The 14,554-nt window shown below is 38.7% G+C and overlaps 1 protein-coding gene across 2 annotated transcripts in view; it reads right to left on the reverse strand.

Moving 5' to 3' along the window:
* Smp_162960.1 (hypothetical protein) overlaps positions 1-9,242 on the reverse strand; it is a gene marked incomplete at its 5' end in the record, with an annotated part of 15,668 nt that extends 6,426 nt beyond the window's left edge. For both annotated transcript variants that reach the window (XM_018790225.1, XM_018790226.1), the window contains 9 exons: positions 2,537-2,643; positions 3,062-3,167; positions 4,836-4,929; positions 6,145-6,378; positions 6,423-6,679; positions 6,724-6,819; positions 6,861-6,959; positions 7,008-7,177; positions 9,223-9,242. In XM_018790225.1, the coding sequence (XP_018655590.1) occupies positions 2,537-2,643; positions 3,062-3,167; positions 4,836-4,929; positions 6,145-6,378; positions 6,423-6,679; positions 6,724-6,819; positions 6,861-6,959; positions 7,008-7,177; positions 9,223-9,242 (1,183 nt within the window). The remainder of the gene's footprint in view (positions 1-2,536; positions 2,644-3,061; positions 3,168-4,835; positions 4,930-6,144; positions 6,379-6,422; positions 6,680-6,723; positions 6,820-6,860; positions 6,960-7,007; positions 7,178-9,222) is intronic.
* Positions 9,243-14,554: the final 5,312 nt, after the last annotated feature.

Raw genomic sequence — 14,554 nt, forward strand, 5'->3', positions numbered from 1 at the left:
TTCTGGTTGATTCAACCTTTCCGCTGACGCCAAGTTTACTAAAAGATAACTAGCAATAGACTGAAATTTACCACGCAAAGTCCATACATCATCCAAGCGACCACGTGAAGGTAAATCCAGTTGAGATTGATCACATTTTGACCGATGCCTTATTGCAAGTTGTTTAAGCAAAGAGCGAAAATGTCGGGAAGTAATACTTCTATGTACAACATTAGCGTTATTATGAGGTGAACTTTCTGTGTCCACCAACCCGGTTAAAGCGTCGGAAATTCACTTTTCGTCTTCTCAATTTCGTAAACAACAGTGATGCCACGAGAAGGCAGTGAGTAGGACTTCCTTGGCAGAGGCTGTATACGCGTGGCCATGTGAGAGCATTTGGAGAGAGAGCGGACTCTCCCCACTTTCGGCCGTACCAGAGCATTTTTTGAAGAAATGAAATAACAAACAAAATGAGTAAAGGCAATTATTGAACGCTTTAACCTCATTCAAGCCCTATACCCATAATATCCTTAAACCAGAACCTATCATGAAAAAAACTTGGCCTCTGAATTATATATCTGTTATGTCCTAATGAGGAATAAATGAATGGTAACTGCTAGGAATCTTTTACGGACTATCATTACATATATTCTTATTGGATAACTATTGGGTAGCTATATTACATGCATATTCATATTCATTTTATTACATGCTTCCATTTGATATATTGACTACTATTATAAGATTTACTATTCTTAAGTTATTCCTAATTTATTAGTTATAGTTTCTCATACTCACAGCTACTCTCGACTTGATCTTATCTAACTGTCATTTTTTTCATCTTACGGTGTGATGCGGTCTGATTGGCTTGTATACAAACTGCGTATGGCCGAAATACATGATTCATTCAGTGGAAGCCGATATTGTGTTCTGGACTCAAATGGATAGGGCTAGGTGAGAAGAACAAATAAAAAGTCAGAGTTGATTCTAGATTGTTCGTACTGGTTAACGCGTCACTGGTTTGACACAGTATCAAAGTCGTATAAGTTGGTGTTCTAATTGGCGGTCTTATCGCGTGATAAATGGAGGGGGCATAAATTACTTATTTACGCCTGTTACCCCTAATGGAGCATAGGCTGTAGATTAGTATTCTCCAACCCACTCTGTCTTGGGCATTCTTTTCTACTTCTATCCAACTTTTGTTCATTCTTCTCACATCTGTCTCCATTTCTTGGCGTAATTTGTTATTTGGTCTTCCTCTTTTCCTTTGGCCATTTGAGGGCTTGACTTGTGACGCAGTTCGGTGCCTTCCTGAATGTGTGTCCTATCCACTTCCAGCACCTCTTACTGATTTCTTCCTCCACTGGATTCTAGTTTGTTATCTCTCACAGTAGGTTGTTGCTGTTAGTGTCTGGCCAACGGATCCGAAGTATTTTGAGTAGACAATTGTTAATAAACACCTGTATCTTCTGGATGATGGCTTTCGTAGTTCTCTACGTCTCCACCCCATACAGTAGAACTGTCTTGACATTTGTATTGAAAACAGACTTTGGAGTTGGTTGGAAGTTGTTTTTAGTTCCAGATGTTCTTCAGTTGTAGATATTTTGCTCTCGCTTTGCCGATTCGCGCCTTCACATCTGCATCAGATCCACAGTGCTCATCAATGATGCTTCCCAGATATGTAAAGGTTTTCACATCCTCCAAAGTTTCTGTCAAGTGTGATTCGATTGGTGCATGTTGTGTCGTATCGGAGAGTCTTGCTTTTCCCTTTGTTTATGTTGAGACCTACTGCTGCTGAGGCTGCTGTTACACTGGTCGTCTTCTCTTACATTTGTTGTTGCGTGTGTGATAGAAGAGTCAGATCATCTGCGAAGTCTAAATCGTCCAGCTGCATCCTAGATGTCCATTGTATCCCGTGCTTCCCTCCAGATGTTGACGTCTTCATGATCGAGTCGATAACCAGGAGAAAGAAAAAGGGTGAGAGTAAGCAAACTTGGCTGACACCGGTCTTTACCTCGAATGAGTCGGTGAGTTGTCCTCCATGAACTATTTGGCAGTTTAATCCATCATAGGAATTCCGTATGATATTGACTATCTCCGCAAGTACGCCGTAGTGTCGAAGAAGCCTCCATAGTGTTGTCCTGTTTACGCTATCAAATGCTTTCTCGTAGTCAATGAAGTTGATATAGAGTGACGAATTGGTGTTTCTTTTGTGTAGACGAGGAAGACGAGCGTTATAAAATCAAGTATAAATTTGTACACTCCCAGCTCTATTTCACTAATTTAATGTAAAAGCCAGTGAAACACTATCCGTTTTGGTCTACATTTAATCTGACATCAAGATGTTAAGGATTTATCTATTTAGCCTAGAACATTTATAAATTGGGGACTCAAATCTTAATCCCTAAGCAACGTAGATGTGAAGGATTTTATCATTGATCTATTTGTTTCTACAATTATTTCATATAAAGAGAATGATTAGGTAAATAATTTGAAAGTACTATAACACATAGAAATATAAATGAAATACAAACACCATGATAAATATGTGCGTTACCTTTAGTCCATACTCTCATAAGTTTTTGTAAATGTAATGATCGTGTAACACACTCCTCCATAGAACGTTTCTCTGAAAGACGTTGAATCAATCCCTCCAATTCAAATCTGGATAACAAAAATAGGAAGACTGTATTATTTCTAACACCGCCTGTAGCTCTTTTAGAGTTACTGCCGGTCCCAAGCCCGGGTAAAGGAGGAGGGTTGGGCATGGGGTTAGCGACCTTATACAGTAGAAAAACTAACTCGCTAAAAAAACGCGAACTAGAAAAAATAATTTAAACCATTTAAACTCTGCCCTGGGAGTTGAAGGAATAATTATGACGCCGGGAAATAGAGGGAGATATGAAAAGGATGAATAACAACTGGAAAGAACTGGAAAAGGCCCAGGACAGAGTTGGATGGAGAATGCTGGTGAGAGGCCTATGCTCCTCCTCCACGAGGGGTAACAGGCGTAAATAAGTAATATTATTTCTGGTTTTGGAAAAGATATGAGAGAAGAAGAGAAAATTACTGTTTGACGTACGCTACTTCAAAGTTTTGTAATTTATGCTTTTCAAGTTCAGCATTTGCTTGTTGAATAATTTCTTGACATACATTCAGATTAAATTTTCGTAGATTAACACCAACCGCTAAAAAATAATGATGATAATACAAAGGAATATCATAACCAAGTGTAAATAAAAGGTGATGATAACTGTTACAAGCATATTTACACTGATTAATCAGTGAGTAGTAAACAATGTTATGATTTTTTCATAGTTGCAAGCGTGAGTCAATTGAAGCTAGACCACCATGGAAAACCTGGAAGCACTGGACGGCCGTCTCGTCTTATTATGGGGCTCCTCAGCAGTGCGCATTGCGAGACTCAGACCCAGGACCTACCAGTCTCGAGCGCGAGCACTTAACCGATAGACCACTGAGCCGGCATCCGATGGCGTTTATGTCTAACTCCAACCAATCCATGAACTTGAGCGACCGTTCACCAATTGTCTTCAGTGAGTTCCTAACTCACAACAGACGTGGTTTGAACTCCACTGGTCACTGTTTCTCACTAGAACTCCAGGATATACCTCTTGAAGCCAGTCACTAGTGAGCATATGATTATTATTAATATTATTATTTTCCTTGATGGTCTAGCTTCAATCGACTCACGCTTGCAACTATGAAAATACTAAATCTCCAGAAAACCCTCTCTGATAATGTTATGTTTATATGGCCAATATAATAAATTGAATGCTATTGATAAAATTATGTGACCACTAGTCTAAGTGACTCGATGATGATTGTAATACATTGAAACGTTAGATGGTTGGAGGTTGTCAGTAAAAAAGCCCTGAACCTAGGTTTTGTGTTATTTGGACTTCATCAGTAAGTTATATCTACAATCTTGAGGAAACTGATGGTCCCCATGGAATTCGAACGTGTTCCACCTAGCGTCACAATGAGACGTTACCAATGGACCATTCTGGACATGTGGAATATTAGTTCCCTCAAGATACGCTTTGTTGGTTAGTGTTAACTAGTATGAAACTTAGGTTCATAGGTTTTTTTCAAATACCTTTCATGACCTAACATAGTAAGATTAACATAAAACGGCTTCAGCTTGGTTTTGTTATTTTGTTTCATCATTTCACAATATTAGCTATTATTTTAAACGATTAGATGACTTGAAAGCTTTACACAAAAAGCATTTTTGTTGGGTTCTAAACTAACAATGATAGTTATTCAATTAGAGAGAATATGACTATTACGGAGCCAACTGATACTCAAAGAGCAGGGAAAATGTCATGTATGTACACTTCAAATGATATACAACACAGCATGTTGAATGGAAAGAGAAGATAAGTCTTTGAGAAAGAACTAACCTTTAATTCTTGAACCATGTACCAAGTACAGGTAGATATACATGGGTTTTTTATACAGTGAGATTAAGTGATAATACATTCCTGCCCAAAACGAAGCAGATGAGCTAGGGTTTGAAATCAAGATACTATGGTTGAAAGTCAGTTGCTCCAAATTGTGCCACCGCTCCAAATAGCGATAAATAAATACTTTATCCCTAATCTTTTAACTCATTACTTGTTTTAATGGCTGTTTATAAAAACACAAACCACATCTAGTAAATACCATTATTATGTGGAAGGCATCTAGTACTTTGTATACGAGACTATGGTTTACATCAATCTTTTCCCAATTAACCATATTATCTAACAGACTAAGATTGAATAGGCTCTATATTACGGTGACCAATAACTGCATAGATCAATATATGAGAATTTTCTAAAATTGCAACTTACCGATTGTAATGCAATGGGCAGCTTTCACTTTTCCAATGTCGCAATCACGTAAATACGCCTTCAAAATATCTAAAATAAGGGTACCTGAGATCACCTGAAAATATCATTGACAAACGAAAATGAGTGAGAGAGTTTATGAAAACTGTTTAAAACTGTTATCAAATGGAAAGCTTATTGGAAAACTGAGAACAATGAACTATCTAACTGTGTTATCCTAGTTTTAGACTCCTTAGCAATGCGTAAATATTAGTCGATATGCTTGCAGGAGAGTTGTTGTGAATGAGCTGCGTTAATGAACCACAAAAAAGGATGAAACAACTAACTGACTTGTGCATTTTATTTATTTATTTAAACACATATATATTGGTACAAAGGGGCACCAGATACATATGCACCACACAAATCAAATGAGATTTGTGTGAGGGCTGTGATACTGATCAGGTGCCCAAACTGAAACAGGTGGTTTTCTTAGCGGACTACACCCCGAGCCTTTGACTTAAAGGTCTGATCCACAAGGCAGTGGAGCATCGTGAGGAGATGCATTCCCATGGTAGCCGGTGACCAACAATTGGTTCATATGCCATTTGTTCCTTCAAGATACTGGAGCCCATGTGCACCATTGGTTTGGAATCAGGGTTTTCCGACTGTCTTTGGGTCAACCCGGTTAAAGCGCCGGACATTCGCTTTCCTTCCTCTCAATTTCGTAAACAACAGTGATGTCACGAGAAGGCAGTGATTAGGACTTCCTTGGCAGAGGCTATATGCGCGTGGCCATGTGAGAACATTTTGAGAGCGAGCCCTCCCCACTTTCGGCCGTACCAGGGCATTTGGGGGCAAAAATAATGAAGAAAAACAGTGTGAAACTATAACACAAATGTCTCAGTTGGAGATAAATGCCCAACTTGAAAATCTCTACAATCAACTGAAAACACTATCCAATATGTCTTTAGATAATCAAAGTTAGTGTAAAGCTAAACTGATGGATATAGCGTACCAATTTCATAATTTTGGACCAAAGCAGAGAAGTCAGTGAATAGGACTTCCCTGTCAGAGGCTATATATGCGTGGCCATGTGGGAGCAGTCCGAGAGCGAGGGCGATCCCTCCCCACTTTCGTCCGTACCAGGGCATTTGGGGATTTTGTGCTCTTTAGTTTTCGATGGTTCCTCTTACCACCCACCCCATCACTCCCCATACATCATGTTAGCAACAATAATGATATAAAAACAGACTACTAAATCAAAAACTAAATTATCATTCAATCCTTTTTTTTATAACTATAAAATAAAAACAATCAATAAATTACTTACTCCAAAACGATATAAATAAGCTAAAAATATTGAATATGTACAAATTCCATTTGATGATAATTGTACTTGATTATTATTATTAGGGAATAGTCGAAATATAATAAATTCAACCAAATAACCAATCAAAGAGATTGATTGAAATAAAGAATGTAATGTTATATGAATACAAGTAATACATATAGCTAATTCTTGATGTAACCAACCAAGTTTAGTATTACGGTTTATTTGAGTACACTAAAGAATATATCAGAAAAGATGAGAGAAATATCAAAGCATACTTCAATTAAATTACAAACTTCTTCAATAAAATATGTTCGTACTAATGCACGTGGATATTGATGAAATAAATTACATAATTCCATGATAATTTTTGACATTTGTGATTCAGATAAACGATTTAATGAACTACGTATAGATTTACATAAATTTTCATTGATATCATCATGATGATGATCATGTAACATTGGGTCATTGACTTGATCTAATTGAATAGATTGATCTGTACAGGTGATCGGTTCATCTAATAATGAATCAACTGCACACATACAAAACAATTAGAAAATCAATATAAAAACTAACCAGTTGAATGTTGATCATCATGATCAGTAATTGATCTACTACTACTATTATTAGTAGTAGTAGTATTTTGACCATATAAATCAACTGGTTTACTCTCTAAAATAGATTGGGTTATTATATAACTTTAACACGAATACTTTTCTTTGAAGATACACCAATAGTAGTACATAGAACATTATTATTGCTATCCGTATTATCTTTTTCAATATTGACCTGTTTCTCAAAATTTAATATATCTAAAGTGTAAATATGTGGTTAACAACAAAACAACAAGTAAAATGTACAATCGAATCCACATTGTGCTAACCAAAGTGGAGCTTTTTCTCTCTTTTGTTTGCTTTTTGTAGAAGTACGATTCATTTTCAGCTTTTTTGATAATTGTTTAAGAATTTTTTCTTCTTTTTCATTATCTTCAAGTAAATGCTGTTTACGTAGTTCAGTGTAATTTAATTTCCTATAAAAGTTAATATGATTGAATATTAGTGTACTTTTTTTTGAAAACAGAAAATTTTGATAATAACATGATAAACTTACTTGTTTACAATGGTTGGAAGAGAGTTAGGGGGGTGGCCAAACCAAAACGTGGCATCAGAGCTTGAAGTCACTAACTTTTAGTCTAAGCGATGTTGATAGATGCAGACTACTTGGTTAGGGTCCGCGTGACTATCGTAACCAATGGTTGGAGACTCTAGATAACATGGCTCAGAAACGATCCCTTAAACCTTGAGATTAAAATTGCTTCATATCTGTCTGTATTATATTCTTATATACAACCTTCCTTTTATATATTACCACCACTAAATTAACTACTTCTATGAATTTGGTGTTTATCAAGTTGTGCTAACGAGGCATGGCAACTTGGGCCGATGCATATATGTGCCTGGTCCTACATTGTAGCTGACTGACTTGGTTACGACAGAAGTATAGGTTTAAGCAATGATTTTTAGGTGGAAAATAAGTCATTGATATAATGGTAATCATTTTCACAATTCATTAGTCACTGTGTGGTGATCGATGCCATACGTGTCAAGTTCTTCTTAGTGCTGACCGAATGCTATCGATCAAGTTGCAATGTCGCCACTAGTCTAGGTGGCTCGACACTGCGTGCACTATGTTGAGATAAGATGGTGGTTGGAGGTGATCAACACACATATATATTGGTACAAAAGGGCACCAGGTACATATGCGCCACACAAAATAATGAAAGTAGGAAGAGAAGGGATGAAAAGATAAGGCGGACTGAAATGTACAACCAGAAGACTCTTTCAGTTAAGAAAGTTAGAACCATTCTTTATGTAGAAAGTAAAAGAAGGTTGCAGCAGGATCGCCACTGGCTTCTATTCTGAGCCATATCTGATAACGTCTCTAGCCACTGTGTTGCACCATCTCTCGGACCCCAGCCAGGGAGTCGTGAAGGTCCAGCAGAAGCTAGCCCTTTGCAGCTTTCTTTCATGCCACGACACCATGTCATACACTGACCTGAGGTGATCAACAGGAAACCCTGGACCCGGGTTTCGTGCTACTTGACACTCATCAGCAAGATGTACCTGTAATCTTTGTGGAACCGATGCTCCCTGGCGGATTCGATCCCGTGTCACCTACCCTCACAGTCAGAGACGTTACCACTGAGCTATGCGGGCCAAGACAGGCCTCCTGTAGGATTGAGATGTAATCACAATTCATTGATCACCGGGTGGTGATCAATGTCATGCGTGTCAAGTCCTTCCTTTCTTACGTCATAACTCCGCCTGTAGCTCTTCCAGGGTTACTGCCTGTCTCATGCCCGGGTAAAGGAAGAGGATCGGACATGGGGTCAGCAACCCTATCCCGCAGAAAACAACCTTGCAGAAAAACGCTAACCAGGACATGCTGGTAGGCGGCCTATGCTCATCCACGAGGGGTAACAGGCATAAGTAGAAGGTAAAGTAAGCCGGTCATCATCAATAAAGAAGCTAGCACACAAGTGCGATGGTGTGCATTGCCATACTACATTATTATGATGGGGCGAATATAACAAGTTGGGTTACAAAAAAGATCGAAATAATGTAGTGGTAATCATCATAAGAAAGACTAAACAATGGGGAATATAGTTCAAAAAGTTAGTGTAAAGGTATGTGTGGTCGAGAGGATGATAAACAAAAGGACGTATCTGCGCTATTGTGAACAATTTTGGGTCATTTTAGCCAGAACTACCAACTACTGGTCACAAATATCGCGCAAACCCTAACCAGATAATCTGTATCTATTAATGTGGATTGAATCAACAGTTGACCAATCTACTAATAATCTATTTCGGTCATTAAGAACTGTATTCTGAAGGTTCTACTCATTATACACATGTATGTTAACATTCAATATTGGTTCAATACAGTTACTTCATTATATTATACAGGGTAGTAAGGATTTCACCAAATAAAATCATCGAAAAAGAAGCATTCTTATTTATAAGTGAGTCATTTGTGATCTTTAAATATTTAGAACCATTCTTTATTGACTTACTTTTTCTTTGACTTCGTCATATTTCTGAAAAGAAAATAATTTTTAGGATAAAATTACATTTTCAAATTTTCTAAAACATTTGCTAGGTACAGATATTCATGTACTTGGCCTTGAGGCATAGCTCAAATATGAGGGCTACTGATACGACTCAGCTGTAAAATCCGAAGTAGGTGGAGCGGAATTCAGACCTTAGGCTCGGTGGCTGAAAGTTGAGTTCTCTAACAACTGGCAAGCTTTTAAAACACTGAGTTCTTTAGTAGGATAGGATGTTTATGAATGCTGTTCAATCAGAAGATAGCTGACACAGCGCCAAAAACACGGAGAACTAGACGGGTATTTTGTTATACATGACCCCCCCACACACAATATTGACGAAGCGAATGAAATTAGAAGTGTAACCTGAATGCAAATGTTTAAAGAAAGGTCATGCGTTAGGTCATTATTCACAGTAGGTTGTTTAGCGCGTTTTGTAACAGCACTTACAACACTGACAGTCTTCACTGTCAGTACTTGCGTTACTAACGCACCCACTATCGTTCTTTTTACAGGCTAGAGCCAATAGGCTCATAGCCTCCTGGATCAATATCGTCTTGTTGGTACAGCAGAACATACAAAGCCAGTGCGAATTAGGCTTAGAGCATCTTTTGTATGCAGCTGGACTGAGACGGGTACACATCTTGTGGAACCACTTTCTGAATTCATTACACTGCATCCCTTCATCTACGGGGAATAAACAGTTTGGCTGTCCACATTTGAATGCACTGCCAACCATTGTAATTAGATTAGGGTTAAAACAAAATATGATCACAATAATAACACAAATGTCAGAGTATATGCAAAAGAAGGTACCACGAGACAAAGTTTTCAACGAAATTTCAAACCTTAACTGAAATAATTCAAGTTAAAGTAGACCAAGAATACTTTTGATGCAACAAATACACAAAAGCAACGATAATCACAACAAGTACAAAAATCACTGCCATTTTTGAAACGCGCGCGTGGACCAATGATGCTCATGTACAGTCGGTTCACAGAGAATTTTAGAAAAGACTTAACAATTAAGCGCCTACAACAAATCAAACTACTAAGAAGTTGCTGTATTAGTAATTTCGAGTATTAAATGACTTGTAGACCCTGTGCAGACTACCGTGATTTTGTCCTTCGATGTAATATATGTTGAAGGAAGACGTTTGCTAGAGTAGGAACATTTATCACTCGATCCAGATTGAGATTAAGGCATATTATAATAATTTCCGCCAACTGTATAATAAAAGCGCCAGTAACATTGGCTGCAATAATCGCAGATGTTACTGAAGCTTCGGTTGTGCAGTGGTACGAATATTGTAGGGACATATCCATGATAAAAGTGATAAACTTATACAGCCGGAGTACACACAAACAATAACGAAGCTATGTGGTCGAGGCTGAGAGGGTTCTTATGACCTTATCATGGCTCCAGAGACCGACTACTATGGAGCCGTATGGATGAGTTCCTCTACCTTATGCATTACGGTTTTGGAACCTTTGAACTTTTTTCTAACATTGAAAAGTTTTTGGACCATATAAGAGAAGTGTATCCACTTTAATTATTTGGTTTTGTATAATAAATTTTTACTCTGTGCTGACTGTTTACTGATTGGCTAACATTTCCCAGGGTCACTTTAAGATTCCTCAAAAGGTCGTCCATAAATTATAGTCTCGCCAAGATAACACCTCAATTGTTCTGTGCAAATATTCGGTTTTTAAAATGATTAAAATCAATGGAAATATGTTTTATACAACGATTAATTAAATTTTAGATGATGTTCAAGCTAAATTACAAAACAGACCTGCTACTGAGGCAAACTGTTCGTTAGAGAACTTAATGTGTGTTATTATGCAATCAAGAGTCTTTAACGAATTTAGGCAGTATTTCCTTTCTTATTTCTTTAATACTTAGCCCTGAATTTCCCAATTTTGTAGACAAAAAGGTGGTTATGCAATGGATTATGACTGGTGTCAGTTGGTAATGAAAACTCCATGGGTAATAACCTTAACTCATAACACTAGCCCGTCTCCTAATATGTGTGTATATACGTAAGTCTCACCTTTTTCCTTGAATACACGGGATAATTTCCCATGTAAGAGTTAGTCATACATATCAAAACTTTTATTCGAATATTATTCCATTACTTCATTCTTCTATTTGGTTTATAACGAGGTAGTGATTTTTCTTTGGCTGATAAGTCGCTCACGGTCACCGGTACATTATACTTCTACCCAATAAGGAAAGCAGGAGTTTGCAGTTGATCGCAATATGAAGAGTTTGCGTAAAGTGAACGTGATAAAGTTTTTGAGAGGCGATGCCTACCAAAATGAAACGCTAGTACGTGTATGTGTGGATGAAATGACAATGTACGTGTCAAGAATCATAAGATACTCCGATATAAGATAGGTTTAGGACGATAGAACTTCAAATGGTTCGAGTGGTTGTGGACGGAATAGAAGCTTTTGCTTAACGGGCTTCCGTGTCTAGTAGCAGTGGATCACCAATACGTCCAGGCAAGAACTTAGGAATCAGTTTCAGTTTGGAAAGGACAGGAGGCTTGATGGCCTGTGTTGAGACATTACGTTTAGAATACCAGGATTAATTTATCTAGGTTTTGGAACAAATGGACAACCCAATGAAAAGTGACCAATAAATTACAGATAGGTTAGTAGCTCTTTCCTGACAAAATATCCACAAACTTACCATTCACCACGACGACTTAGACCTTGAAAACAAAAATACCGCGGTTGGCTGCAAGCACTGAAGCTTCAGTCTTCAGTAATAAGGATAGTAGGTTGATGAACCTGTGTTAATCCTGACAGATTTCCTTCCAGTGAAGGTCCAGCTTCTTTTTGAAAATGTTCACTGATGGTGCTGATACCACTTGTTCTGGTAAAGCGTTCCAGTCATTGACCACTCGATGAGAAAAACGGGACCCCACCTTTAATTTATTAGATCGCGGTTTCAGAACCTTCTTGCTATGACCCCGGAGATTATTAGTGCTGGAGGGAGCAAAAAGGTAAGACATATTAACACCCAGATCATAATTAAAGATACGAAATGCCAGTATAAGGTCACCTCGCGTTCAAATTCAGATTTGCTTAGTAAGGACAGAAAGTCCACGGCCTCTGTCATTCCTTTTCTAGCATGCTTCTTGAGTGTTCAGTCCTCTCTTGAATGAGTCAAATGAAAGTGTGAAAATCACTGCTTCAAGCAGCAGGCTCCAAGTATTGATAACTTAATTTGAAAACCTGTGTAGCTGTAAATAATTCCCCAAAATCAATAGCTCATTAAGTGTTCGACATTGGATGCTGACCATGTTGTTTAAATGGACTTGTTTAGCTGAAGGCTTTCGGTCATGCATCCGCACCAGATCACGTTGCAACACAGCGTGGGACACAGCTCCTACGTTGCAATAGCCAGTTAAGAACGAAGTCTCTCGATATATTGGTAACGAATCAAATATATCTTTCCTGTCTCTTCTCGTCTGACTTCTGGTTTCTATTTGACTGGGAACGAACGATTATAGAAGATACTACTGGTTGCTAGTTGTAAAACTAGAATATCCGTGGTATCTTCAGTGGTGAGACCGACGTGATCTGGTACACCAAGTCAATATACCGTGAGTCTGTTCCATTTTGGAATATTATTATTTATTGTTATTCTTTATTTGAATTTTATATATTGTGATATACTGTTTTTTCGCGAATTTTTTTCCCGGATATATTTTAATTAGACATTTTGCGTTATCTATATTACTATGACGGAACACTCACCTAAGGTTTTTAAGTTAAAGTCTATTCCCCCTATTTCGGTTCAGTTAACGCCATTTTGGCCCGACAATATCGAGTCCTGGTTCTGCTACGCAGAAGCTGATTTTTGCATGCACGGAATCACGGACTCGCGCACACGATTCCTCGCGGTAGTTAAGGCGTTACCGCGCGAGTTTAACAGGTACATAACACCTAGTATGTCTACTAGTGATGTTCTCGAACCTTACAAAACTCTCAAATGTTCGATTTTAAAACGTGGAGACCTAACCGACCGACAACGGTTAGACCAACTCTTCCATAACACCGACTTGCAACATGGTTCTGCGACGGACATGTTGCTTAGAATGAGAGAAGTCATCGGCCAACGAACTTTCGATGATGGCCTATTCAGACAACTTTTCTCGTCTAAACTTCCTCATCAGGTGCAGGCAGTGCTTGTTTCATTTCAAAACAACGCCATAGATGAGCTGGCTGCATCTGCCGACCGAATCTTAGAAATCACTAAATCTTCTAAGGCCGAGGTTTTTTCCGTCACGGAAAAACCTCAATCGACCCCGACTGACATAGCCGAACTATGTCACACGCTTACACGATATCTTAGGTTTCGTAATGACCGTAGTCGGTCAAAAACACCGCGTAGAAGTGTCTCACGTAGGCGATCTGGCTCTCGACCACGAGAGACAGACAATCCCGACTAGTGTGGGTATCATAACCAGTACGGTAAGTCTTCCAGAAATTGCAGGAAACACTGCAATTATCCGACCCCAAAATCGAGTGACACGAAAAACAGTTCGGGAAACTTCCCAGCCGGCACGCGTTAACGGCAACCGTAGCCGGCGAACACAGCCGCCTCTTATATGTCACGGATGTGACTACGAGAGCTCGCTACCTCGTCGACACTGGCGCAGAAGTTAGCGTTCTTCCCACGAACTCCAAAGACAGACTTCAAGAGTCTGTTTTCAGTTTACAGGCGGCTAACGGAAAACCAATCGCTACTTACGGTAAAAGGTACGTCTACCTTAACGTGGGTTTACGCAAACCCATACACTGGATTTTCGTGGTTGCAGATGTCTCTATGCCAATCATTGGTATAGATCTGTTACAATACCACAATCTACTCATCGACACACGCTCACGAAAGTTAATAGACGGAAACACTAAGTTATCCGTTTGCGTAACTCCTTGTTCCGGTTGCAGGTTATCCCCAGTCACGATTAAGCACACCATAGACCCCTTGTACCAATCAGTACTCGACAAATACCCCGGGATATACCAATCGCAATCGAAATTGCCTTGTGTAACCAGCAATGTTACACATCACATCTCGACTACAGGACCACCTGTATTTTCGAAAGCCCGTCGACTCGCTCCCGAAAAACTTAGGTTAGCCAAAAACGAATTCGAGCATATGATAGATTTAGGTATAATTCGACCATCGAATAGTCCATGGTCATCCCCATTGCACATGGTCCCTAAAAAGGACAGCAATGATTGGCGGCCAACTGGTGATTATCGGTGTCTGAATGCTAAA

The sequence above is a fragment of the Schistosoma mansoni genome, chromosome W, assembly GCF_000237925.1.
Source record: "Schistosoma mansoni strain Puerto Rico chromosome W, complete genome".
Taxonomy (NCBI): Eukaryota; Metazoa; Platyhelminthes; class Trematoda; order Strigeidida; family Schistosomatidae; genus Schistosoma; species Schistosoma mansoni.